The sequence below is a fragment of the Setaria viridis genome, chromosome 4, assembly GCF_005286985.2.
Source record: "Setaria viridis chromosome 4, Setaria_viridis_v4.0, whole genome shotgun sequence".
Taxonomy (NCBI): Eukaryota; Viridiplantae; Streptophyta; class Magnoliopsida; order Poales; family Poaceae; genus Setaria; species Setaria viridis.
Genome location: NC_048266.2, coordinates 35,575,595 through 35,602,680, shown reverse-complemented (window position 1 = coordinate 35,602,680; position 27,086 = coordinate 35,575,595). Strand labels below are relative to the sequence as shown.

Below are 27,086 nucleotides of genomic sequence, written 5' to 3'. Positions count from 1 at the left end.
ACCTGTAAGTTTATTTGGACGATTAGTGATCTTTCCTGAATCTTGTATGCTACATCATACTATGATACTAGTGTCATTGGTACTACTGTATCTTCTTCGTCCTTTTTTGGCAGCCAAAGCTGATAAACATAACCAAACTAATATTAGACTAGACTAAGTTCTTGATCAATAGCGAACTGGGTTTGAGAGCGAACTGGGTTTGAGAGTAACTACAATATTCTGTTTTTTGTTCTGTTGCCTTGTTTCTTGTTCACTTTTGTTCTGTTTTTTGTCGTTGCCTTGTTACTCTACTAACTATGATGGGTTTGCTGTGTCAGGTTAGTAAGAGAAGAAAGAATGCAACTACTAAATGCTGCAAGTGAAAAGCGTTTGAGAGTAACTATAATATTCCAGGTATGTTGGCATTAAGGTTTTCATTGTGGACATGGTTCTCTTCGTTATCTTCCAGTGGCAACATTACTTAAACAGTTAAACTTAATTGTATTTCTGTCTGTAGATTGGAGCACATACACAAGAAGAAGTCAACTGAAACCATCAACCAAAAGTTTTAAAGTTGCGATCATTTTACCATTTTTCCAATTATGTAGGTGTTAGGCCTCATATTACTATGAAAGCTATTGGTGAGAATGCCCACTGCAGGCTATCAAGTGAAAGTGATAGCATTTTGGAAGCCAAAATATGAAGCCGTGAACTGACAGTGACTGCTTTTATAAGCTATAATTTGTTTTGTGATATTTTGAACTTCTATACATCCCTCCTATGTATTTGATAGCTTTGGTGTGCCGTCTAAAAGTGTTAACCTGATAGCACTAAAATACTGCATATTTTCCTGTTTCCACTTACGGCACTACAATGATGTTTCAGAAGTGTATCAGAAATTAAGAAGTTATGTATCGGTTTGGCAATTCTAAATGCAAAAGGAATAATGGTGCTTCTTCATGGTTTTGTGTGGCTCTTTGTAAATGCAAATAATGCAGAACAGCTAAGACTGGCCAGTCAGTTACTCAATTTGTCCTTATTTGTCTTTTTGTTGCAGTTGCACGTCAGCATGAGCATGCTTGGTTGGGCCTCCAGTTTACAAGTTACAACTAACGAGATGCATCCACGGCTGTGAGCCTGTGATGCCAGGCTCGGCTCGGATGGTGCACGAGTGACGAATGGGCGCTGGCTAGTTCGACGTGCGACAACGCTTCGGCTCCGATCGGCTTGGCTCAGGACGCAACGTGCAACATTTCCACGTCACACTATTGACCTCCAGATTACATGGCAGTCAAAATGATTAGGGACCGGTCAAAACCATGCCATGTAGACAAAATCAATTGTGAATCCTGCTTAGGGGTTAAATTGATCCGGTATCAATAGAAGGAGGGACTAAATTAAGCTAACTTTTACGTTAGGGGTGGGATGGATAAAGTGAATAGGTGAGAAGAGTAAAATGGACTTTTTCCTATATATGTTTAATGACCTTGCAAGAAGCTTCATAATAAATGAAAAGGTGGGATGCTCTCCCCCCCTTCTCCTCAAAAGGAGGACTATATAATCACTCTGCAACAAAGGTTCAACGGAGCAACCAAGACTATAGCGGCATATATCATATTATCATTCATGGAACCAAGCAAGTAAACATCAGGGTAACAATAACATGAACCTGTATGCTCTATATTAACCTATTCACTATATATGCTGCAAGTTTTATGTCCAGGCTCTATATGATACTGTATTGGTGGACATTTTTTCCACGGACGAAAACCCTATAGATTTTCATCCCAGAACTTCATTTCACCACACACACGCAACAGCAAAATTACCAGAACCGTCAAGCAACCTGCCCAGGAGTGACAGCCGCTTATTTCCTTCCTCTCGGTGTGAGGTACACGTGCAACGGGTAAAGCCTGTTGGTCGTAAGCTGGATGGTGTCGTCCTTGTCCTCGTCGCCTTCCTTGAGCCTCCAGGCGAAGTCCTGCACGAACCTCGCGATGGCCGTGCACGCGATGTTCGTCGCCTGCGTGGCGCCAGCGCAGGCCCTCCTCCCGGCGCCGAAGGCCATGGTCTTAAACATGTCCGCCTGCTCAAACCTCCCATCCAGAAACCGCTCTGGCTTCCATTCCTCGGGCTCGTCCCAATCATTCTTGTTCATGTTGCATCCGTAAAGGTTGATGATCAGCTGGAATGATTAGAGATATTGTCATGTCAGCAATCACACATTTTTACGCAAATGCATTAGAACTCTGATGTCAGCACCCAATTGTTGTGATGATTACCTCTGTGCCGGCTGGAATGTCATAGCCAGCCAAGGTGGTGTTCTCATGGACAAATCGTGGAGGCACTAGTGAAACTGGAGGATGACGCCTAAGGGTCTCATGGAACACCGCATTCAAGTAAGGCAACCGTGGGAGGTCATCCTCAGTGACTGTCTCATCGCCGCATACCTCTTGAATTTCCTCGAAAAGACGTTCCTGATGTGCACAATCGATGTGATTAGCAATATGTATGTAGCTCCAGAAACCAGTGAAAAAATAAACTTCCAAATGTACCTGTTTTTCTTGGTTCTTGCAGAGCTCATACATGGCCCATTCGGTTGTGACAAGAGTAGTATCTGCAGCTTCTATGACTGCCTCCCAGACCAGTGTTGTCACTTGCTCATCAGTCAGTGTATTCTGTGCTACCAGGAAGTCCAGATAGGATACCCGAGCCTGTAATCAGAGACTGATAATTAATTCAATAACTCGAGAACAAACTTTACTGTCAAAGTAGACTAAGTATTACATACCTCTCCGCGTGCGATTCTTTTCTTCTGCTGATTGATCAAGGCTCGTATCACTGCAGTTCGCCTAGCTTCTGTTGTACTCACTTTTGTTTCAAAGTTCCTGTTTGAAATCCAACGGAGGTATGGGAAGAAATCCCTCCAATCGACCGCAAGAGCACACATCATCAGGTCAACCACAGTGGTCTGGTAGATTTCCTCCTTTGATATAGTTTTCCCAAACTCTTCTACGTAGACCGAGCTCATATCCTCACCTAAAGCCTGAATTTACAGCACACGTTCTCAATATACAAGTAACTAAACGAATCCTTCATACATTCTATATATTTTGTAGTAATTGCAGGAGACAGGTTATCTGGGATAGGCTGACAGTTAACATCCAGAAAGGGCTACTAACAGTTATAGAGAATTACTGGCAAGAACAGTAAATCAGTAAATGTAGACTTACCTGAATTAAGGATAGGCGGAACAGCTCATTCTTGAAAACTTCCCGGAAGTTCAGAGCAGCTTTGGGATCATCAGTCACCAATGTGTGGAAAGTGCTTAGCATGTTATCAATCACCATGTCCCTTATGCCCCGAAATTGTTTCTGAAGTTTGTGCAATCACACCAGTTTACACCTCACTTGATAGAGATTTTGACTTATACACTCATAATCTTGTATTAAAACTGCAGGTGCTGGAATTGTTATAACCCATACCTGGCTAGAAGCGCCCAGCATGCTCACCATTACATAGCGCTTCACCATTTTATGGAAGTCGCCATAGTCGCTTGTAGCAACTATCTTTTTGTCACAAGTGAGCACTGACAATGCATTAGATAGCTTCCGAGTAGATATTGATGAGAACTTTGCAACCATAGCCTGCAAGCCACACTTGCCCCGAAGGGCATATCAGTCAGTAACGTAAAATTGTGAAAAAAGGCACAGCTTCGAACGAACTTACCTCTTTAGCAACTTCTGTTGAATTGAGGACAGCCACAGAAGAAGCACCTGTTCTTATAGTGTATATTGGCCCGTAGACTTGGGCCCATCTTGCAAAGGTCTGATGAGGCTTTTTTTCTTTCAGCTGATGAAGGTTCCCAATGATCGGTAAACCAGGAACAGCTGTATGATAACACCACAATAACAAGTAACCAAACATTTAGTTTATTTTCCACCTCGAAGAAGACTGAATTTGAAATATGTCTGTTTGAATGACGTAATCAGAACTATGCCGATCTAACTGTTAAGGGAGATAATGGAGCTACTGCACTCATGTAAGAGCAAAATATGCGGACGAAATTAAGTGGCGATAATGAACACTTAATAGTGTTATTGCTGTCAGTTCATTGTTCCCTCCACAAATAACATGCATGGCGGAATTCGGTGGTGTGTGAAGGAGTTGCTATCTTTATCTCTTGTTAACTGCGACCAGAGACGTTTGAAGGCTTCTCTCCAACTTGGCTCAAGGAGTGAGTCACAAGTCAACCTTTCCTACTCAATTTCAAACCACTAGCGCAGCTGGCTAAGATTATCTCTTCCTGCCAGACTAACACTCCAAAAGTCAATCTGCTTGACCACAAGGGCACTGCAAGTATTTGGCATGTCCTGCGGAAAGTATTGTGCGTGGTCTACTGTTGACTAGTATAGTTGACAGAAGCAGAGCGTGGAAATAGTATACTACTCCACCGGTTCCAAATTATAGATCATTTTGGCTTTTCTAGATGCATAGATATTATTATGCATCTAGACATGGGGTATATCTAAGTGCATAATAAAGTCTATGAATCTAACAAAGCTAAAACGACCTATAATTTGGGACGGAGGGAGTAGTACATTTCTAGATGGGAAGTTGAAACACTCAAAATGAATGATAAAGTATACACTTCTTTCCAGCCCGCTCTCGCCATTTTTGGGTGAGTCCAGCATGTAGGTTGTATTGCTTCCTTTCTCTTAATGAAAAACATGCTCAAGTACAGTCACAAAATAAATATGATAAAGTAAACACTTTAGACTAATGAAAATCCATTAAACCCCCCCCCCACCCCAAAAGAAAGCTATTAATTCCTTTTGTAGCATTAGAAACCATGCTGATAAATGTGAGAAAGAATGTCAAGGCCATCCATCCGCATATGCAAGCGGAGTGACCGAACATGTAACTTCTATGTGTATACTCATTTCCCAATTTATTATCAGCTGAGAATGTTGTAAAAAATTTTATTGTGTGAGGTTGTAGAGGCTATAAACAATTTCCTTTTTCTAAAAAAATATGATTGATCCTATAGCCAATTGATAATTATCTTTTGTTATTATAAAAAGGAGTTTATATGGGAAAAAGTTTGCCAATGTAATGTAATTGATTTATTATGCTCCTTCAGTTCTAATGAACTAATTAGCTTTATTCTAAACGTCATCTATATAAAAACAGGAGGAGTGCTATACCTTCCCTGGCCAACCCCTTATTCGAGATTTGAGGGATGTTAATTTTGTTGTGTAATCAATTCACTTTTAAATTGAAATGGGTTGATTATATGAATCGTCCTATGAAATTTTAATAAGAATTAGACCAATTCATCCCATTCATTTATATACTATTCCAAATTATAGGTTGTTTTGCGTTTTCTATGTACATAATATTCATTATGTATATAGATATAGCGTATATATAAGTGCATAGCTAAAAATTATGTAACTAGAGAAACTAAAAGGACTATAATTTATACTCCATCCATCCCAAATTGTAGGTCATTTTGGCTTTTTAGGTGCATAGTTTTTAGCTTTTTGTTATGCACCTAGATTTAGTGTATATATCTAGATGTATAATAATATCTACGAACTTAGAAAAGCCAAAATAAACTACAATTTGAAATGGATGGAGTACCTAGGAAACAAGAACAATAGGATATATCATGCATTCACGAGTACGAGTGCGTGCGTGCATGCATCATGAATGTGGTAGTATATAATGTATGCGCACCGTACTTGTATGTATCATGAATAGAGAGAGCTCGGTGCTTCCACCAGTGTGGTTTCTATTTCTATCCGGAAGGAACGGGGGCCAGGGTAAGTGGGGATGGTCACCTGGGGGCGCGTTGAGGCGGTCCTTTTGCCCCACCAGTCGGCCGCCCCCCGCGACGAGCGCGGCCGCCGCCGCCGCGACCAGCCCTCCGGCAGCCGCCGCCGCCGCCGCCGTGCCGCTTGCGGGGACGAGGGATGCCAACATGGTCTCCATCGGGGACGGCTCGATCGAGTGCGCTGCGCTGTCGTTCGTGTAGACTGGAGCCCCGTGGACGTGGATACGGGAGCGAGGGGACGTTCTGTTCTTCTTCTTATACGAAGAGAAACAGAGGACCGGAGTCACCGGTCGCCAAGCGTGAGGTGGAAAAGAGCGCGCTCCGCGACACATGCCGCTGAGGCGAGGACTGATGAGTGAGCGAGGAGCAAGCCCGATAGTTAGAGGTCGTGTTCACCGTCAACCACGGCTTGGTCGAAAGTCGAAACACGTGACGGGAGACCGTGCGTGATATGGTGGGGCTAGTAAACTTTTCTTTCCTGCAATACTATTCTATTTGCGTCCGATCTTAGTAACAGTCTAACGGTGTTCAATCAGATCGAGCCTCTGTTTTTGCTAAAGGCTCAGCGAGAAAAAAAAGGGGGTAAAAGTGTAGTTAATCGCCGATCTGGTTCCAGTCGTTACGCCTACTTTACTGGCGCGACGGGTATATAGGTGCATAATGTTATTTTAACACGTACGTCTACTACTATGCTTCGTTACTGGAGCAGCCTAGCAGGCACTCTGTTTGAAAAGCTCCTGTTTCGGATCTTAATGGAGGTACGGGAAGAAGTCTCTGCAGTCAACATCAAGACCACGTAATAATAGCACTAATCCAAACATGGCAATCAACTGTAAGCGGACGTATCATAACGGAGTTAACGCACTCATCAAGCAAGAGCAAATTTGAAAAGGGGCAATGATAAATAATACCCCCTTCGTTCCAAATTGCAGGTCGTTTTTTTTTTCTAGATTCATAAATAAGTTATTTTGACTTTTTTAGTTTATAAATATTATTATGCATCTAGATATATATAATAATATAGAAACAATTTGGAACAGAGGGGTAGAAAAAAAGAGTTGGTGGTGTGAATTTAAAAATTATTCTTGCTTGCATACTGAAGGAGGTCATGTGAGTTTTTTGGTTATCATCACTAACATAAAAAATTGTGTATTTCACTACGTGAAAACGTGTTTTAAGTAATGTGGAATAAGTAACGGGCTCAATAATCCATGTTACTAATAAGACATTGAAGTCGGGACTCGAACCCCAGCCACCATGACACCCATTACGTTTGACACGTAAAATGTAACGGATATTAACAACGCTCGTTACCAATGGCATTGGTAACAGGCATTACCAAAGCCCGTTACTAAAAAAGCGTTTCTTCGCTTTGCAAGTTTGTAACGGGCTTCATTGAAGCACATTGCAAATGATAATACATTGGTAACAGGTTACCAACGCATGTTACCTTTGTGCTTCAAGTTGTAAGCCGCACCTTTATTTTGAAGTTGACATGTCCTCATTTCCTCTATTGGCCCTAAACCTAGGCCCCGACATTGCTGCCACCGCTGCTTGCCTGCCAGATCCACATAACGCTGTCCCTTCCTAACCGACACTAGCTCGGATCCGCACGGCGCCACTGCTCTCTCCAACAGGCACCACAACTCCCTCCTCGACCAGCATGGTGCCACTCCTCCCAAACTAGCACCGCCTCGGATCCACCACATGAGAGTGGCTAGGGCTGGTAGGCGCCCATAAGAGAGGTGTATGTATGTGACAGCTCCCTTCTCATCCCATGAAGTGTGCATTCCTGTGCTCTAGAGGTGATTGAAGAACATAGAAGTACTTAGCAATTTATCTCAATATCATTGTTCTCTCAACTAGATGCGCTGTAGTTATCTTTTATGCCACACCCGGTTTTATAAAGAAAACTGAATGTTATCTACATATATGTATGCTAGCATCTAGTTTCATGCATATATAGTGACATTATGAGTAATAATATCATGTATAAATATTTAAAGGATTTGAAAGTCTACCAGAGACATACAATTTAAACTGGAAACGGAGGTGGTGAGATCCAAAATTCAAATGAGTTGGTGGCCATGTAGGATGGTGTGTGGATAGGTGCAAGAACATTCGAGAGTTGGTGGAAAGGTGGGATTGTGCGGGAGTACGGGCAACGTGGGAACTTGCCAGGGCATGTGCGCATGGGTAGATGCGTGGGAGGGGACGCCGAGACCACCCAAAAGTGTGTACACAAGGTGGGTATGTTGAGGGTGGGTGAGAAAACAATAAAAATCAGGTTTGAAAACACCTGCGCGGAGTATTCATCTATACATGGCTAAACGGGCTGGGCCTAACGGGCGGCATGAGGCCCAACATGATTTGGCCCAGCACCAGCATGGCCTGGCCCAATTAAGGATGGGCCCGGGCCAGAACGGCTCGGTATGTCGGGCCAATCTTGGGCCGCTGCCACGACCCGCGGGCCGGCACTGGCACAACCTGTTTAATTGGATGGCCCGGTTTGGCCCGCTATATCTTCCCTCACCCATTTAAAATAGTTATATTTGTGATTGTGTGAACATATTATACTTATATGTATATCAATATATGACAACTTGTATATGTGTATCACTATATGTATGTGAAAACCATCAAAATTCTAACTATGTGGACTTGTTATATGTATTTATGCATCAATTGTCATCGGTTTGGAGGTTTTTTTTAGCGGGGCAATGGGTGGCCCGACTCACCTAGCATGTCGGGTCGTTGGGCCGGCACGACCGTATAAGCCCTACAAGGGTTGGGCCTAGGCCTATGAGATGGCACGGCAGGTGGCTCGGCCCAGCCTGCCACTGTGACCGAGCCAATGCAGGTCGGGCCAGGCCAGGACAGGCCCGTGCTAGGCCGGGCCGGGCAGCCCGTTTGGCCATGTATAGTTTCATCATATATTGCTGTCGTGGGTAGCAATGTGCGATGCTCGATCGCGCAACGGAGGGATTTGTATGCACGATCCTTGGGTGAAAAATATTTTCGAAACAACTCGAACATTATAGTATAGATTCATGTAACCAAGTAAACATATGTGTAACATGGCCTGTATATCAATCTATTCACTATATATGATGCAAGTTTTGTGCTGTCCACGCTCTGTACGATACTTAGTCATGGCTGGACCTTTTCCCACAGAAGAAAACCTACCACACAGCATAGAGTTTTCATCCCAAAAGTTCATTTCGCCACACACAGGCAACGACAGCAAAGTTACCAAAACCGTTTGACCAGGACTGCCGCTCATTTCCTTCCTCTCGGTGTGAGGTACACGTGCAAAGGGTAAAGCCTGTTGGTCGTAAACTGGATGGTTCCATCCTTGCCCTCGTCGCCTTCCTTGAGCCTCCAGGCAAAGTCCTGCACGAACCTCGCCATGGCCGTGCACGAGATGTTCGTAGCCTGCGTGGCGCCAGCACAGACCCTCCTTCCGGCGCCGAAGGCCATGGTCTTAAACTTGTCCGCACGCTCGAACCTCCCATCCAGAAACCTCTCGGGCTTCCATTCCTCCGGCTCGTCCCAGTCGTTCTTGTTCATGTTGCATCCATAGAGGTTGACGATCACCTGGAATGATTAGAGGTGCATTAGTGAAATACATCATATTGTCAGCAGTCAACATTTTTAGACGGATGCATTAGAACTCAATTGTCAGCCGGCAACATTTACGTACAAACGCATTAGAACTCAATTGTGTTGTGTTTATTACCTCTGTGCCGGCTGGAATGTCATAGCCAGCCAAGTTGGTATCCTCATGGACAAATCGTGGAGGCACTACTGAAACTGAAGGATGACGCCTAAGGGTCTCATGGAACACCGCGTTCAAGTAAGGTAACCGTGGGAGGTCATCCTCAGTGACTGTCTCATTGCCGCATACCTCTTGAATTTCCTCGTAAAGACGTTCCTGATGTGCACAATCGATGTGATTAGGAATATGTATGTAGCTCCATAAACCAGTGAAAAAATAAACTTCCAAATGTACCTGTTTTTCTTGGTTCTTGGAGAGCTCATACATGGCCCATTCGGTTGTGGACAGAGTAGTATCTGCAGCTTCTATGATTGCCTCCCAGATCAGTGATGTCACTTGCTCATCAGTCAGTGTATTCTGTGCTAGCAGGAAGTCCAGATAGGATACCCGAGCCTGCAATCAGAGTTTGATAATTCAATAACTCAAAAACAATCTTTTCGTTTTCCTACAAATGTTACTGTCAAAGTAGACAATGTATTACCTCTCCGCGTGCGATTCTTTTCTTCTGCTGATTGATCAAGGCTCGTACGACTGCAGTTCGTCTAGCTTCTGTTGTACTCACTGTTGTGTCAAAGCTCTGATTTGGAATCCAACCGAGGTAGGGGAAGAACTCCCTCCAGTCGACCTCAAGAGCACACATCAGCGGGTCAACCACAGCGATCTGGTAGATTTCCTCCTTCGATATAATTTTCCCAAACTCTTCTACGTAGATCGAGCTCACATCCTCACCTAAAGCCTGAATTTACAGCACACATATCCTCAATATAGAAGTAACTAAACGAATCCTTCTTACATTCTATTTTGTATTAAGGAATGCAAGAGACCTATGTGAAGTTGTTCAACAGGTTATCTGGGACAGACTGACAGTAAAAATTCATAAAGCGCTAATAACAGTTATAAAGTGTTATTGACACGAAAAGTAAACCAGTAAATGAACTTACCTGAATCAAGGATAGGCGGAATAGCTCATCCTTGAAAACTTCCCGGAAGTTCACAGGAGCTTTGGGGTCATTAGCCACCAATGCGTGGAAGGTGCTCAACATGTTACCAATCACCATGTCCCTTATGCCCCGAAATTGTTTCTGAAATTTGTTCAAGCACACCAATTTTAAACCTCACTTGATAGAAATTTTGACTTATACACACTCAAAATCTTGCAGCAAAACTGTAGCTAGGTACTGAATTTGTTATAACCCATACCTGGCCAGAAGCGCCCAGCACGCTCAGCATAATATAGCGCTTCGCTATTTTATGGAAGTCGCCATGGTCGCTTGTAGCAACCATCTTTTTGTCACGACTGAGCACTGAAATTGCAGCGGGTAGTTTCCGAGTAGATATGGATTGGAACTTTGCAACCATAGCCTGCAAGAGATAGAACATAATATCAGCCGTCACACTTTGCCCTGAAGAGCATAAAAATATTGTACTCCTATAATTGCAAAGGCTCAGCTTTGAACTTTACCTCTTTGGCAACTTCAGTTGAATTGACGATAGCCATAGAAGATGCACCACTTCTTATAGTGTATATTGGCCCGTAGACTTGGGCCCATCTTGCAAAGGTTTGATGAGGCTTTTTTTCTTTCAGCTGATGAAGGTTCCCAATGATAGGTAAACCAGGAATAGCTGTATGATAACACCATAATAACAATTAACCAAAGCTTTAGTTTCCTTCCTTGAAGAATACTGAATTTGGAATATTTCTGTTTGAATGATGTAAACTGGAGAAAATGCCAATTCATATAGATAGCCAGGAAACAAGAAAATTAGGATCGGGGTCATTCATGAGTACGGTGCGTGCATGCGTCATGCATGTGCTGGGTATGTATGGTTCTATTCTAGTAGTAAAAGGAATAGAGAGAGTTTAGTTCTTCCACCGGCTTGGTTTCTATCCTGATGGAGCGGACGGATCAAGTAGCTGTAGCCTATAGGGAAGGGTGATTGGGCAGCATTGTCACCTGGGGGTGCGTTGAGGCGGTCCTTTTGCCCCGCGACCCGGCTGGCCCCCGCGGCGAGCGCGGCCGCTGCGACCATCCCGCCGGCGGCGGCGACAGATGCCAACACAGTCTCCATCGGGAAACGGCAGGGCGCGGGGGAGTGGAAGTAAAGCGTGGAGAGTGGAGACGGAACGGGAGGGGCGCTGCGCGCTTCTGTTCTTTCACTTCTTCTTATACTAGTATATATAGAGCATACGAAATGACCGGAGGGACGCGAGTCGATCGATCGCTAGTCGCTAGGCGTGGGATGTGGAAAAGATATGTGTAGTTCAACCCCGGTTTGGTAGAAGCACGTGGAAGACTTTACTACGCATGATATGATTGGGCTAGCAAAACTTTTCCTCTTTGTGCAGAACCATTGACTCACATCGAGCCTCTGTTTTTTCCTTCAGCCATAAAAGAAAAAGGAGTAAAAGTGTAGTTTCGATTTGGTTCCCATCTTCGCTATTGTGTCTATCGCTACATGGGTTAGTTTATGTGGTTTAAGCGCTCGCATGAGTGGCCCAAGGCATAGAAATGACGACGCCAGCTCCGCCACTGGCGCTAATGAACACTTAATTGTGTTGTTGCTGTCAGTTAATTGTTCCCTCCACTAACAACATGCAGGGGGGAATTCCACAGGTGGAAAACCGCGCATTAGTCCCGGTTGATAAGTCTAATATCTCTCGAAAAAACTAACCGGGACTTATCATTCGGGACTAAAGGTCCTCCTCTTTAGTTCCGGGTCATCACCCGGGACTAAAGACGTCATTTAATCCCGGTTGGCAATACCAATCGGAACTAAAGGGACCGCTATGCATGCGCATGCACGTGACCCCTTATTACCAAACGGGACTAAAACGTTAAAAAAATAGCTAATAATTTATGTTCTAGTTGATATTACCATGAACTTTTCTTTTTCTGATTTTGATCCGATAAACTTATGTGTCCACCAAGCCAATAATTACGAACATATTTCATAAAACAACTTCTCAAGGGCTTTGTACAAATATGCTAGAACCTATTGTATACCATTGGCATTCACCTTCACCAAAAAAGTAAGAAGATGGAAGGAAGGAAAATAAATAGTTTGCAACAAGCATAACCGTAGCAACAAGCACAATCGAAAAATAGGAAGTAATAAGAAACCCATGAACAAGCATGAATCAGGAAGCCACGCTGCTCCTCATCCTGATCCTCACGCTCGCCGCCGTAGCTACTGGGAGCCACCGGCCCCACACCACCAGCGGCTAGGGGGGCCAGCCAGGGAGGGCCCGCGCGCCGGCAGCGCTCGCACGCCTGTGTGGGAGGGCCGCCGACACCAGTGGGTCAGGGCCCCGGCCGGGGAGGCCTTGCGTGGTAGCGGCCGACGGCCAGGCGGCCCGGCCGGGGAGGCCCCACACCGGCGGAGGACAGTGGAGGGAGGAGAGAGGAGGAGAGGGAGGAGAGGAAGCAGTGGAGGGAGAGAGAGACCAGTGATGGGTTGGGAAAGGATAAGGTAGTGATGGGGGAGAGAGAGGACTAAAGAGCCCCCGTCGGAGCTGGTTTTTAGACGCGGGACTAAAGCTCCTTCAATCCCAGGTAAAAAACGAGCGGGACTAAAAACACTAGATGGAAGGTCTATTCTCTACTAATGTTCGGTGATGTGTGTGGAGGAGTTGCTATCTTTATCTCTTGTTAACTCCGAGCAGAGATATTTTGAGGCTTCTCTTCAACCTGTTGTCATGCTCCATGAATGAGTGACGAGTCAACCTTACCTACTCAGTTTCAAACCACCTACGCAACTGGCTAAGATTATATCTCTTCCGTGACAGACTAACACTCCAAGAGTCAAAAAACGTGGTCAAGAATAATCTGCTTGACCACAAGGCCCCCTGCAAGTATTTGGCATCTCCTGCAGAAAGTATTGTGCGTGGTCTAGGCATACATGTTGACTCCAGGCAATTGATAATTACTAGTACGATACCCGCGTGTTGCTACGATGAACAGGTGTCATCATTAATTTAGAGTCATATACTGATCATCAGGTAACTATGGATATTTTGCCCAATGAATTGACATTGTGAGGAAAGTAATGACAATAATATAAGACGTACCATTAAAGATAAACCTTCAAAATAAATTTATATAATTGGTATAAATAAATTAATTTAAGAATTAACAATAATATTTTCATACAAGATAAATACTGAACTCGGTGATGTGGGAAGCATAAAAGTTAACAGGGCAGGTCGTTAATTATTGAACCATTGATGGACTACTGGTTAATCGAATATAATGGTTGGACCTATTGGACCGTTGGTTCGGATGGTCGAATAACAACAATTCGAAATCCAAGTCGCAAGCATAGCCATAGCCTGGTGGTGGGATATTATCTCTCTAAATGGTGCAGGTCGTGGGTTCAAAATCTTATCTTTTGATATTTTTTCTTGTTTTGCGGCTGGTTTGTGGTGGACAGTTTTTATATGGTTTTCTATATATGTCACGGTGGAGGCCGATTTATGCCCGCTCTGTATGCCACGCACCGGTTCCACGCCCCTTTAAGCTCTCGTCTATGATTTGGTTAACGACGGTTGAAAAAAACACATGACTTTTTAATATTAGATATAGATATCGTGATTCATGAGACTCCAGGGTCACGAGGCTTCCAAGCCGCCCGGCCCCTAGCGGCCCATCAGATCCATGAGTAGTAGCACATTATTATGAACTAATTGCATGTACAACAGATGCACATTCAAAGGAATATGCACGTGTACGTGCTAGATGTTCGTAGCAACAATATATTACTCTTTCATCATTATTTGGACATGTCAACATACAACTTAGCAGTTCATAACACATCAACATCAACGTTATAGAACATAACACACATATATAAAACAACACAAAGATCAACATATTAGCAGTTTCATTGTCAACATAAGCATCAATTGAAACTATTGAATTAAACTAGCGCAATCTAACTTAGCAGTTCATCCTGATAACTAACAGAACATAATAATGCGAAAAGGAAAAAGTCTAACTAGGTAAAAGAGCAATTCGATCATAACGACTCCAGCGCTTACATCACTTGAGTAGAACTTGGCGGTGGCGCTTACATCACTGCCACGAAGCAGGCTAAAGCTCCACTGTCCCCACCACAGTCACCGAGGTCCTCGTCGAAGAATGGGAGCTGGGCCTTCGCTGCAGCCAAGGACGCTGCCGCTCAGGCCTCGAGCGTGGCCGCATTTGCTGCTGCCCGAGTGCAAGACAGTAGCACCTTCCACGCCTTGCCATGGATCTGGTCAAGGCGGTGGCCAAGAAGCTAATGGCTACCTACCTCACCACGATAGAGGGTGGCATTGACAAAAGCACGAGGCAACTACGGAGGAGCGAGGCAGAGTAGGATCTGGACGGCGGTGGAGGTGCGACGGCTGTGGAGGAGCACCGGTGGTGGTGGTGCAGCATCTGCGAAGAAGGATGTCTATATGAGGGTCAGGGTTAGGGCGCTGCCACCACACCCCCCACCTTACATATAACCGAAAAAATTCAAACTAGTTAAGTTTTGGACCTGTTGGAATAACTAAACATTCTACAAGGGTCAATATTGGACTGATTAGAAGTTTCGGTATTCTAATCGGTCCAGAATTGGGCTGGTGTGTTTATCCATTTTTTTAAAAAAAACTAAAAAATTAAGATAACAAATATTTAACATCATAACAAATATTAAAACATGATAAAAATTAATAGAAACATTGCCCAAGCGGGGTGTCTTATCATTTCATGTTGCTTACGTTTTTCTTTGTGCCATCGCATCAATTTTGCATGTGCCTTGTTTATGAACAAATGTTTCAGGCGTGGTATTAGAGGGAAATACCACATAACTTTCACAAGAACTCTCTTCTTGGTATAGGCTACCCCCTAAAATCACCAAGGTCATCTTGCCTGATCTTATACCGCAGCGCGCTGCACACAGGACAAGCATCCAATTTCTCGTAATCCTCACCGCGATAGAGGATACAGTCATTAGGACATGCGTGTATCTTCTGTACCTCCAATCTTAGAGGGAAAACAACCTTTTTAGCTTCATAAGTTGAGGATGACTATTTGTTTTCCTCAATAAGCATGTTCTTTATGATTTTTAATAACTCATCAAAACCCTTATTGGACACTCCATTTGTTGCTTCCCATTGCAGCATTTCCAGTGTGGTATCCAATATTTTGTACCCCTTTTTGCAATCTGGTAAAATAATTTTTTATGGTCCTCTTACATACGCTCGAATTTCTTTAACTCCTTCACACTTTCGTAGTCTTCCTTTGCATCTCACAACACATGACCTAGATCATCAGCAAGACCTTCTTCTGCAGCCACCTCTTCTTCAGCCTCATCAATTGCAGCATTTGCAAAGATACCTCCTTGAGTTCAGTCTGGAATGTTGTTATCATCATCTTCTTCGTCGTCATCTTCTATCATAATTTCTCTTTCCCCGTGCTTGGTCCAAACAAAATAGTTAGGCACGAAACTCGAACGGTATATGTGGGCGTGAATAGTCCTTTTGGATGACTAATCCTTCTTATTTTTGCATGGACAACAAATGAAACCAAACGGCAGCTTATTGGCCTATGCCAAATGAAGAAAATCACTCATGCCATTAATGTACTCCATGGAGCATTTGTTAGCGTTGTACATCCATTGCCGTTCCATCTGTAGAGTATTACCCAAAGAAAGATATTCCGATCATGCACACAATTATGAAGCATAACAAATTTCTCATTCTCTTTCTTGATACAAATTTCATAAAACACAAACTTAAAACTTAATTGTTGCTGAAAGTTTAGATTGAAATACACAAGTTTAAAAATTAGACCGAAATTACATGATACACTACGACAAGCATCCACTGAGTACTACAAAGGAGGTCTTTAAGCATCCTTGGGTGGCGAAGACGAATGTTTAGCTAACCCGGCCTCACCCTCGGGAGTATTTGTGCCTCCTACCAAGTACCACATATGAGGGAGGAGTTGGATCTGTTTGACTTGAAACCCCTGGGACTGGCGATGTAGCATAACGACCATCAAAAGGAGATTCCTAGCCCGCTGCAACAGCAGCATCTTCATGAAATCTTTCCAAATGGCGAAGCATTACTCTCTCCCATGCTCCAAGTTTCTTAAGCTTGTCATGAGGGCCAACTGGGGTTTTCCTCTTGACGCGAGAGGAACAACGATCCCACCACTATCACCACTCCCTCCAACAACAGTTGATCAGATAACACTTTGCATGTTGATCAGATAACACTTTGTTTTTTTTAAATCCGGCAATAATACATTAGTATTATGAATGACCAAATTATATATTTTTTGACCTCTAGTTGCATATACATGGCTCTTGGCAAAGATTGAATGAATTTACTCTATTTTTTCACATTTACATAGCTTATATTTGCAAGGACCAAATTATGAACAAATTTACTCCATTTTTCCATAATTTATTTAGCTCATATTTGCAAGGACCGAATTATAAACAAATTTACTCTACTTTTCCTCTACCCTTATATTGATCAAGTACTTTAACTAATATGAAGCATAACATGCAAAAATTGTAGTTCGAATGCATGTATAAATAAAATCTCTCTATTCTCCCTCATTCTAAACATCACAAATTTCTCTATCTCTAAAGCATAAAACAAAAAATACTAATATGAAAGAAGGGAGGATGAAGTTGCTAATAACTTTTAAAACACTTTGATAAGGTACCCAAACGGTCATGCACGGGGCCTGAAATCCTATCCAGAGCTGGTCTTCTTATTCTCCCCATCTAGGATGGAAAGGCTACTGCTGCACTGACTGATAAGGTACCCACATCACTCCATTATCATCCCACACCGGGCATGGTGAATTTGATGTTGGAGGAGCCCATGATGTGGTAGGGTACTACTTTTGTTGAGAACATTCACCCCTCTACCTTTTAGCTGCTCTTGGAGGTGAAGATGGCCCCTCTTGGTGCATGGGTGACCTCATTCTTTTTTTTAATGACCGATCACTTGTAACAGCCTTTTGGTTGGAATACTTGGCCAAAAGCTTGTTAAATGTGATTTTTCCCTTTTGCATCACTCGCTTGATCTTTGGCCAAGTTAAGCTTCCATGTTCGAATCTCCGAACGCTTCGGTTTCAACATCCGGGGGTGACCCTTGGCCAGACCGGTCTAACCAGCCACCTGAACCGGTCTAATCAGTTTTTCCCGCTCAACAAGCTCAAATAGTCTTTGACCAATCGGCGCGGTCCACCCTTGCCCCCCGTGTCCAGGAGCTCTCACGGTGATCTTGAATGACTCTCTGCCATCAGGAGTCTTCTCACATGCCACTTCCCGTGTTAACTCCTTGCCCCTCAAATCGGGCTCTCTTCCCCAACTACCACATTCTTGCCTTTGGTTGCTTCAGCTTGATGTGGCCGAACTAGTACCTTGGGCTGTTGCAAATCCATGGTGTTGACAGGAAAAGGTGTCTTGTCCACTTGCATCTCGTGAAAAGTCAAACGACCTTCATTTATGGCCGATTGAACCTGTTGTCGAAACACATTGCAAACATTAGTAGTATGCGAAAAAGAATTATGAAACTTGCAACATGCATGCTTTTTCAACTCTTCAAGTGGATGTATGGCATGAGATATCTTAATGTTTCCAAGCTTAAACAATTCATCAAATATGTGGTCACATTTGGAAACTTCAAAAGTAAATTTTACTTCTTCTTGCCGACCCTTATGAGCCGGTTTAAGAGATGAACAAGAATAAGTCTTAGCCTTGGAAGGCCACACGAACTCAGCAACATACACATCATTATCATCGTCATTCGAACTATCAGAATCATATTCATTAGCGTGCATATTGGACCGACGAGATTTAAAGCTTTCTTTCTCTTTATTCATTCGGTTTTCTTGGATTAAAGCTCTCACTTGTACTTGTGCAACCGAAAGAAAATCATAACCATCTATTCTATCCCTAATAGATGATCTTAAGCCTTTGAAAGCAATATTAGTAAGATCCATATCAGAAATCAACAAATTAAAACAACGATTTTTGGTTTCTTTGAATCGTTTTATATACTCAGAAATGGATTCATCTCTACTTTGCCTAACTAATGTTAAATCTGTCAATTTTAATTGGAAGCTCCCACTATAAAAGTGATCATGAAATTTCTGTAATAATTGATCCCAAGAATCAATAGAACCAGGAGCTAAGGTTGAAAACCAAGCAAAAGCAGTTCAAGTTAAAGACAAAGAAAACAATCGCATTTTCAAAGCATTGTAGGAACCTGCTTCACCTAGTTGAGCAGTAAACTGACTAATATGTTCCCAAGTGGTCTAGTTATCATCACCATTAAATTTAATAAAATCAGACATACGCCAACCAACAGGAAAGGGAACATTATCAAACTTTATATGGCTTTTGGTACAACTTAGAGTTGCAATATCAACACCAAGCTTATTTCTCATCACATTAGCCAAATCTTCTTTAAATTTAGCAATTTCGCTCTAATTAGAATTATTTGGCTGTTGTGGCATTGTATTTACCGTATTCATATTATTCAAATGGGGCATGCTATTAGCTAGAGAGAGCCTATAAGCCTCAAAAACATCATCGAGTATGATGTTAGGTGATTGATGATGTATGCAATGTTGTACTATATAAAGGCATAGAATTTTCAAGCACATTGGTACGGCTAGGAGTAGCCGAACTCGGCACAACAACAAGTGGCACAGACTAGTCCGACACAACCTCCAGCGCACTGGTTAGACCGGTCTGACCGCTCCAGCCGTGTTCGGCTTTTGCGGTTGGACCGGAGGCGTCTGACCAGGGAAGAAGTTGGACGGCATGCCATACAATGGATTTTCAAGAATAACCCCTGGCGTAGCCGACGAGCTAGGATGCACTACCCCACGTGAATCAATTTGAGGAGTACCGCTACTTGTAATATATTAGTGGACGTAACAGATTTCCCCTTCTCTATATCTTCTAGTCGTTCTAAACGTGCAATGTAAGAAGCAAGAAGCTCATCACTATCCAAAACATGTTGATTAACCTTTTTATTAAGTGTAGATGGGTTAGGGGGTGATTTGCTTACAATGCTGATTAACTCAACCTTGTTGTCGTTTATCTTGAACGAGGGCATCACAAAACCTTGCACTCTTGTCACCGTGCCCTAGTGGTCCTTCTTAAAGCCGATTAAGAACTGCGTTTTGAAGTACTCCTCCGCCGCCAAATACTTCTGGCGCTCTTCCTCGCTGAGATCTTCAATGGAGGCCATGATGATGTTGTCCTTGTCGATTTCTGTAGTAGGTCCCATCTAGCTAGGGTTTGATAGAACGGTTGTAAATACCAGATCTTTCGTCCCCAGCGAGGTCGCCAAAAATGTGTTGACGCTTTTTCTGGCCAACACACCGAACTGCGCTAGATCGCGCGCGGTGGAACTTCACCTCGCAAGGCTCCTGGCTCTGGCCGGTTAGACCGGTTTGCACAGGGGCAACACGCAAACTTACGTTTACCACCCCTGGAGGGAACCCGTCAGGGATGATGCGTCTAGGGTTGCTCTGAGATTGGCAGACCACTCAGAACATCCTCAACCGCTGTCGAGATGAAGGAGGAAAGCAAAGGGGTTGGAAAAGATCAGGGTTTGGAGATAAAATAAAGATAAATATTTTGTTCGATTGGGTGTTAGCTTCAATCGGCCGCGGCCCTTTATATTTATAAGGTGGGGAGGTCTTGCCCCGCAAGGAAATCCTATTACAAATCTTAACCTACTAGGACTCCTCAATTCTACTCGGATTAGGGTTGGACCGGTGAGACCAGTCGTGCCCACCGGTTGGTCTTACCAGACCAGCTATAGGATCCATGACCGGTCAGACCTCCTGGAGGAACCGGTCTGACCGATTGGTCCCAGCCTAATCGGTTTGCTACTAATTTTGGACTCCAACAGATTGAGTTCGGGAGAGTTCGCAGTGTTGATGAAGAAGATGAACAGGACTTGGATTTGGATTTTCTACATATTTTCAGTAATAGAGGGCTAACATTGCGCATATTACGGCAGAAGAAAGAAACCGTTAACGTCATGTCAATTGTTATTGCAGAGTGCAGACAGCAAAGCTAGAATTGTAGAAACCGTGTGCGTTGTCATGACCATTGTTGCAGATGGAGACGGCCATTTCAAGAGCTGACTACAATAGTGGCCAAGAAACAAGCGCTTTTTGCTCATAAGAACCGTCGTTCGTACGGCAAGTGCTCCAGATGATTCCATTTTTCTTCGGTTTGTCTCACTTAAGCAAGGCAAATGGTTTTAGGCCTTTCAGTTGACATCGTTTTGTCTATTTACAGATGATGACGCCGTACTTCGCTAACTCATATTTGCAGACGCACGAGCATCCGTCCGTTATCTTCATTTTTTGGCGGTGTGTATCAACACATTCTGCAGCAGTGACCGGTGGTGACTCTAGAGGCTTGAGTACCGTCTACTGTCGGTGCCTCCCTGCTGCTACAAGTGATAACTGTTGGTGCTCATTGTTATCCCGGTGGGCCATTTTCAGACGGTACTTCATCCAATTTAATTCCTTCTCCGCTTTAATTCGTTCTTTGCTGTCTTGCTTGGGTCCTTTATCTCTTGTAATATTAACAACTAGCTAGGCCTAGTGCGTATCATCAAACAAGGCGCCTAACGACACTATGCCAAGCTACTAACACTACTACGAAATGATTTTTTCAGACATGTCTCCTTCCTTTCCACAGGCAGTTCAAATTATGGACATCCATTGGATATGGTGGCGGCGTCATAGACTATGGCTGCATGAGGAAATAGAACGATTTCCAGAGATGATTTATTTAACGAATCACCCATGAAAGGCGGTCCAATTGGAACCTTGGATACCAGCAAACATAGTTAGTTCCACTAACCATATTCATATTAGCCGCCAAAAACAGATAGACCTTAAACTAGAGCAAGTATCACTCTGCATTGAAGGTTCATAGGAAAAAAAACTGTAAGTTCGTAACTACGTAGCATAATCTTTCATGGAACCAAGCAAACATCAGGGTAGTAACATGACCTACATAGTAATCAAGATTCATTAGTATATGCTGCAAGTTTGTATCTAACTTGCGTGATGTACACTTCTTATTATTAACTACCACAGACGAAAAATTACAACAGCATACAGAGTTCTCATCCCAAAGTTTCATACACAGGCAACACTGCAACAGCAGATTACTGAAGAAGTGCGAAAACCTGCCCAGAAATGATGCTCATTTCCTTCCTCTAGGTGTAAGGTACACATACAACGGGTAAAGCCTGTTGGTTGTAAGCTGGATGGTGTCAGCCTTCTCCTCGTCACCTTCCTTGAGCCTCCAGGTGAACTCTTGCACAAACCTCGCGATGGCTGTGCACGAGATGTTCATCGCCTGCATGCTGCCAGCACAGGCCCTCCTTCCTGCGCCAAAGGCCATGGTCTTGTACATGTCTGCAGACTCAAACCTCCCATCCAGAAATCTCTCTGGCTTCCATTCCTCAGGTTCATCCCAGTCTCTCTTATTCATGTTGCATCCGAACAGGTTGATGATCATCTAGCATATTTGTGAATATGTTAGAACTCAACTGTCAGCAGCCAACATTACAAACGCTACGAGACAATATGCAACACCTAGATTGCTGTCCTCGTGCTCACCTCTGTGCCGGCTGGAATGTCATAGCTGGCTAAGTTTGTGTTCTCATGGACAAATCTTGGAGGCACTAGTGGAACTGGAGAATGTCTCCTCAGGGTTTCATGGAATACTGCATTCAAGTAAGGCAACCGTGGGAGGTGATCCTCAGTAACTATCTCATTACTGCAGACCTCTTGGATTTCCTGGTAAAGGCGATCCTGATGTGCAAAAGATGTGTGGTTAACAATTGTGACCAAAGGAGTATGAGAACTTGCATGTCTTTCTGGAAGGTGAAAAAACAAGTTTCGGTACTTGCCTGTTTTTCTGGGTGCTTTGCAATCTCAAACATAGCCCACTCGGTGGTGACCAGAGTAGTATCAGCAGCTTCTATGACTGCCTCCCACACCAGCATTAGCAATTGTTCATCAGTCAGTGTATTCTCTGCTAGCAGGAAGTCCAGATAGGATATCCTAGCCTGCATTGAAGTTTATGGATTTAAGAATTGAAGAATAACCTTTCTATTTTCTCTCTGAGCAAAACTGTTGACGTATGCTGTTCTGTTACCTCTCCACGAGCAATTCTTTTCCTTTGCTGATCAATCAAGGCTCGCATCACTGCTGTTCGCCTACCTTCTGTAGTTAGTACTCTTGTTTCAAAGCTCCTATTTGGAACCCAGCTGAGGTATGGGAAGAAATCCCTCCAGTCGACCTCAATTGCGCACATCATCATGTCAACCACCGTGGCCTGGTAGATTTCCTCCTTTGATATGACCTTTCCAAACTCTTCCACATAGACTGAACTCACATCCTCACCTAAAGCCTAAAATTGTAGAGGCAATCTCAATTTTAGAAATATAATAATAAACAAACTATTATGTACACAGAAGGCCAATGTGAAGTTCTAACCAAGGTATGTTGAACGACAGTAAAAATTATGAAGCAGCATGACTAATCACACTAAATGTAGGCTTACCTGAATCAGGGATAAACGGAATAACTCATTCTTGAAAACTTCCCGGAAATTCAGAGGAGCATTTGGATCATCATTCAACAATGTGTGGAAAGTGCTCAGCATGTTATCAACCATCATGTTTCTTGTGTCCCGAAATTGTTTCTGAAGTTTGTGCAATCATGGCATTATTAGACCCCAGTCGATTAAAATTTGTGGTTGGCGCTCAAGAACACTTATTACAATTGTATGATGTTAAATTGTTACCTATACCTGGCCAGAAGTACCTAGCATGCTTGTCATGATATAACGCTTGACCATTTTGTGGAAGTCACCATAGTCACTTGTAGCAACCATAGTTTTGTCACATGTGAGCACTGACAATGCTTTAGACAGCTTTCGAGTAGATATGGATGAGAATTTTGCAATCATTGCCTATAAAATACAGAATCAATAATAATTGTTCTTATTAGTTTTGACGAAATGCGAGAGATCTCTACAACCCCTAATCATTGAGAAGAAACAATGTTAATAGAATACCTAAAAAACTAAGATGTGTTTCTGTTTAATATTGTTAATCCACAGTTTAAAATTAAATAATGCTTTAACTTTTATCCTGATAGTTCTTGTAAGCAAAAGGGGCCATTAAAGACTGATTTATATCCATCAAGAGGGATATTGTAGCAACAATAACATCATATTAGCTTTTAAAATATAATTTTAGGATGTGAGCAGAACTCCTATATCAGTATTTGACTTTGAGATCGCCATTCGAAAGTCAAATTGTAAAGAAAAACACTAAAGAGAAAGCATCGAAAATGTAGAGTTTCTGGTGCAACAATCATGGTAACACTAAAAAAGGTCCAACTGCCACAATTGCCCTGGATTTCTGGAAACTAATGTACAGCAACAACTCATAACCATATGTGTAACAGAACTTAAAAGGTAAAAACACACAACTTCCAACTAACCTCTTTGGCTACTTGAGTTGAATTGAGCACAACTACAGAAGAAGCACCGGTCTTTATAGTGTAAATTGGCCCATAAGTTTCAGCCCATTTTGTAAAGGTTTGGTGGGGTTTCTTTTCTTTCAACTGAAGAAGATTACCAATAAGTGGTAAACCAGGAACAGCTGCATGAAAATAAATAAAATAACTTGAGGGTTTAGTCCTTTTACTCTGACATAGACTGAATAATTGAAATACCCCTGTTTGGTTATGAAGCTGCAGTAGCTGATAAGAGCATACGTTCAGTAAATGCTAAACCTGGTAAACTAAGAGCTGGTCATTATTGAGTTGCTACATGGCAATAAGCACATGCTTGCCCAAAACTAATTTTCCTATAAATATCAAATCACAAGAACAAAGTGTTCATGAAGGTTCCTGGACCTTGGTAATGCTGTGCAGTTATCTTATACTGCAAGGAAATACTATGGTAAGGCGTAAAAATATTTACTTAGTTCTATTAAAAAACTCCACATTAAGATTTTTCCCATTTTCAAAATGCTTAATTTCAGTTCCTGGACAGTTGATAAATTGAAAATAAAAACCTGCAAAACAAGGGATTATAACTTATCAAATAAACTTGTCTAAAGTTGTTTCATGAGCAAGCCTTTCAAAATGGTACTGAAGTTTCAGGGTGCTCCTTTTCAGCAGTTGCTCAATCAGAAGTTCAGAACAATCACCCTTTTAACCAAAAGCAAAAGCAAAAACAAGGATACAGTAAGTGCATGATCCCATTTTATATTTTCTTGTGAGATAAAAAATATTTGTTCAAGCAATATAAATATATAGGAATGAAGTCCCTGTGACACTGCACATGGAAACCTCAAGACTGCTGATTGCTTGCGTAACTGTCAGCGAGAGAACTATATCACTGGACTTGCTGCTTCAGTTGGTGGATGGTCTGAGCTATGAACAGCTCAACAAGATCATAATTGTTCTTTATCTGTTCTGTGATAATGTAGCACATTCAGTGAATATGTTCTCTCTGCTAATAACAATAATGTTTGCTCTTTATTGTACATGCAACTTGCTTTGTGAGAGCGACAGTGCATCAATTGAAACACAAAGAAACAAGGGTTAAGAAGGTCCTGTAAGTCAGTGTAAGAAGGACGATGGGTCTGGTCATTTTCAGCAGTTGCTGAAACAGAACAACCACCCTTTCGATCAAAAGTAATGGTCAGGAACCATTCAATTTTTTTTTACTTTTTTTGCAGATTATTTAAAAATCATTTGTTTAAGCAACATATTTGAAGGAGCAAATATAAAAAGAGTCCATGTGACACCACAAATGGAAATCTTTTTTGTTCTTGAAAGATTCATATGGAAATCTCAAGGCTGCCAACTGCTTGCATAACTGTCTGGAAGAAAATTATATCACTTGACTTGTTGCTGTCAGTTGGTGGAAGTCAGAGCTATGAACAGCCAAACAAGATCATAACTGATGATCTGTTCTGACATAAAGTAGCAATAGCCAAACAAGTTTCTTTTTGTGTTGTTGAAATGAACAGCCAAAAAAGGTCACAAATTGTGTTTATCTGTTCTGCCATAAGTTTCATTCGTGCAGCTTTCTTTGCGAGAGCTCAAAAAGCACTTTCCTTGTGAAAGTACACACCCGACTGTTCAGTGCCCATGCATCGGGACCACTTGGTGGGCCGTGGAGTTGGAGCTATCCGTATTCCATATCCCACGTACATATACTCTCTCCGTCCCAAATTACTATTCATTTTATATATAACTTTTGCTATGTATATATATCTAGCTGCAAATCAAAAGCTATGTACATAGAAAAGCTAAAACGAATAGTAATTTGGGACGGAGGGAGTATATAACATCTCTTGTCACAAACGTCTGGTGGCTTCTGTTTTGTTACCAACTCTCGTCTTCATGCTCAAGTGAGCCATGAGTCGTGAAGTTTTCCTTTTAAATTCGACACCGTCTGCACATGGCTTAGATTATCTCTAATTGCCGGACAAAGAATCTGCTGGAACACGAGGTCGGGACGGACGGCAAGTACTTGGTCCAGATATACATGTGCACTAATGGACAAGAATTAGGCATAGTTTAGTAGGCACGCTCAAAATGTGATTCGGTCGTGGCCCAGTACACTGTTGCACGACATCTTTTTTTTCTAGCTTAAAGTCCACGATAATAAATGCAGGCAGGAATTTATTCATACGCACAAAGAAAGTGGACGTGATTATGCTGAAGGAATTTCTTCCCCAATCCTCCGTCACCCCAAGGAGCGATGAACAGAAGGAGACGGCACCGACCGGGCGGATCAGGGAGGCAGGATGCGATGATCGGGGGCCCGGCATTAATCAGACTAGGGAGCGGGGGATCACCGTCGGCCGACTGACCTGGGGGCGCGTTGGAGCCGTTGTTCTTGGGGCCGACGAGGCCGGCCCTCCCGGCGAGCGCGGCGGCCGCCAGCAGGCCCCCGACGGCCGCCGCCGCCGCCGCTGCGCCGCCCAAGGGGAGCGCCGCCACCAGGGACTCCATGCGGGACCCGGACCCGACTACCCTGCTGCTGTGGGATTGTTGGCGTTGGGGGTGGTATGGGAGCGCGGCGGAGCGGGGAAGAAGACTGAAGATGAGACGACAGCGCGGTGCGACGGACGGGCGCGCTTTATAGACGCCTATTAATAAAGCAAGCAAGGCGCCGTTTGGTTCTTCAGGTTTTGTTATAAGGATCTGTTTGTTTCCACACTTCTCCTAAAAGTCTATTTGTTCCACCTCCTAAAGTGACGAAAGTCAATTAATAAAGTACCCTCCCACTACCTCCCACCATGCCCCTGTGATTTTTCTGGCGCCAAACCAACTATGCCCCTGTGACTTTTCTGACGCGAACATTGGTTGCTGCTGGCGTCATTTTTCTTCTTCAGCTGGCGCCATTTCTTGTTCATGT

The 27,086-nt window shown here is 43.0% G+C and overlaps 3 protein-coding genes across 3 annotated transcripts; all 3 read right to left on the bottom strand.

Annotated features, from left to right (window-relative positions):
• Positions 1–1,557: 1,557 nt before the first annotated feature.
• On the bottom strand, positions 1,558–6,035 carry LOC117851887 (ent-kaurene oxidase 2). The gene is made up of 8 exons (XM_034733797.2): positions 5,826–6,035; positions 3,709–3,869; positions 3,465–3,626; positions 3,213–3,353; positions 2,771–3,025; positions 2,535–2,693; positions 2,262–2,456; positions 1,558–2,164 (listed from the first exon to the last, which is right to left on the bottom strand). Exons 1-8 carry the CDS (start codon positions 5,974–5,976, stop codon positions 1,847–1,849), a joined length of 1,542 nt encoding a protein of 513 aa, XP_034589688.1. The 5' UTR covers positions 5,977–6,035; the 3' UTR covers positions 1,558–1,846.
• A 2,798-nt stretch (positions 6,036–8,833) lies between these two features.
• On the bottom strand, positions 8,834–11,745 carry LOC117853040 (ent-kaurene oxidase 2). Its single transcript, XM_034735391.2, has 8 exons — positions 11,552–11,745; positions 11,059–11,219; positions 10,797–10,958; positions 10,538–10,678; positions 10,078–10,332; positions 9,831–9,989; positions 9,558–9,752; positions 8,834–9,415 (listed from the first exon to the last, which is right to left on the bottom strand). The coding sequence occupies exons 1-8, from the start codon at positions 11,664–11,666 to the stop codon at positions 9,098–9,100; spliced, it is 1,506 nt and encodes a 501-aa protein (XP_034591282.1). The 5' UTR covers positions 11,667–11,745; the 3' UTR covers positions 8,834–9,097.
• A 9,880-nt stretch (positions 11,746–21,625) lies between these two features.
• Positions 21,626–26,821, bottom strand: LOC117853039 (ent-kaurene oxidase 2). The gene is made up of 8 exons (XM_034735390.2): positions 26,539–26,821; positions 24,149–24,309; positions 23,451–23,612; positions 23,202–23,342; positions 22,794–23,048; positions 22,546–22,704; positions 22,253–22,447; positions 21,626–22,151 (listed from the first exon to the last, which is right to left on the bottom strand). The coding sequence occupies exons 1-8, from the start codon at positions 26,678–26,680 to the stop codon at positions 21,834–21,836; spliced, it is 1,533 nt and encodes a 510-aa protein (XP_034591281.1). The 5' UTR covers positions 26,681–26,821; the 3' UTR covers positions 21,626–21,833.
• Positions 26,822–27,086: the final 265 nt, after the last annotated feature.

Bases quoted from the DNA above. Each gene is read 5' to 3' on its own strand.
- LOC117851887 (XM_034733797.2), bottom strand. From the start codon at position 5,976: ATGGAGACCATGTTGGCATCCCTCGTCCCCGCAAGCGGCACGGCGGCG. The intron at 3,870-5,825 runs GTGACCATCCCC...GTTATCATACAG, and splicing joins CCGCCTCAACGCGCCCCCAG to CTGTTCCTGGTTTACCGATC. The intron at 2,457-2,534 runs GTACATTTGGAA...TGTGCACATCAG, and splicing joins GCAAGAACCAAGAAAAACAG to GAACGTCTTTTCGAGGAAAT.
- LOC117853039 (XM_034735390.2), bottom strand. From the start codon at position 26,680: ATGGAGTCCCTGGTGGCGGCGCTCCCCTTGGGCGGCGCAGCGGCGGCG. The intron at 24,310-26,538 runs GTCAGTCGGCCG...ATTTTCATGCAG, and splicing joins CGGCTCCAACGCGCCCCCAG to CTGTTCCTGGTTTACCACTT. The intron at 23,343-23,450 runs GTATAGGTAACA...CACAAACTTCAG, and splicing joins TGCTAGGTACTTCTGGCCAG to AAACAATTTCGGGACACAAG.
- LOC117853040 (XM_034735391.2), bottom strand. From the start codon at position 11,666: ATGGAGACTGTGTTGGCATCTGTCGCCGCCGCCGGCGGGATGGTCGCA. The intron at 10,959-11,058 runs GTAAAGTTCAAA...TATCTCTTGCAG, and splicing joins CAACTGAAGTTGCCAAAGAG to GCTATGGTTGCAAAGTTCCA. The intron at 9,753-9,830 runs GTACATTTGGAA...TGTGCACATCAG, and splicing joins CCAAGAACCAAGAAAAACAG to GAACGTCTTTACGAGGAAAT.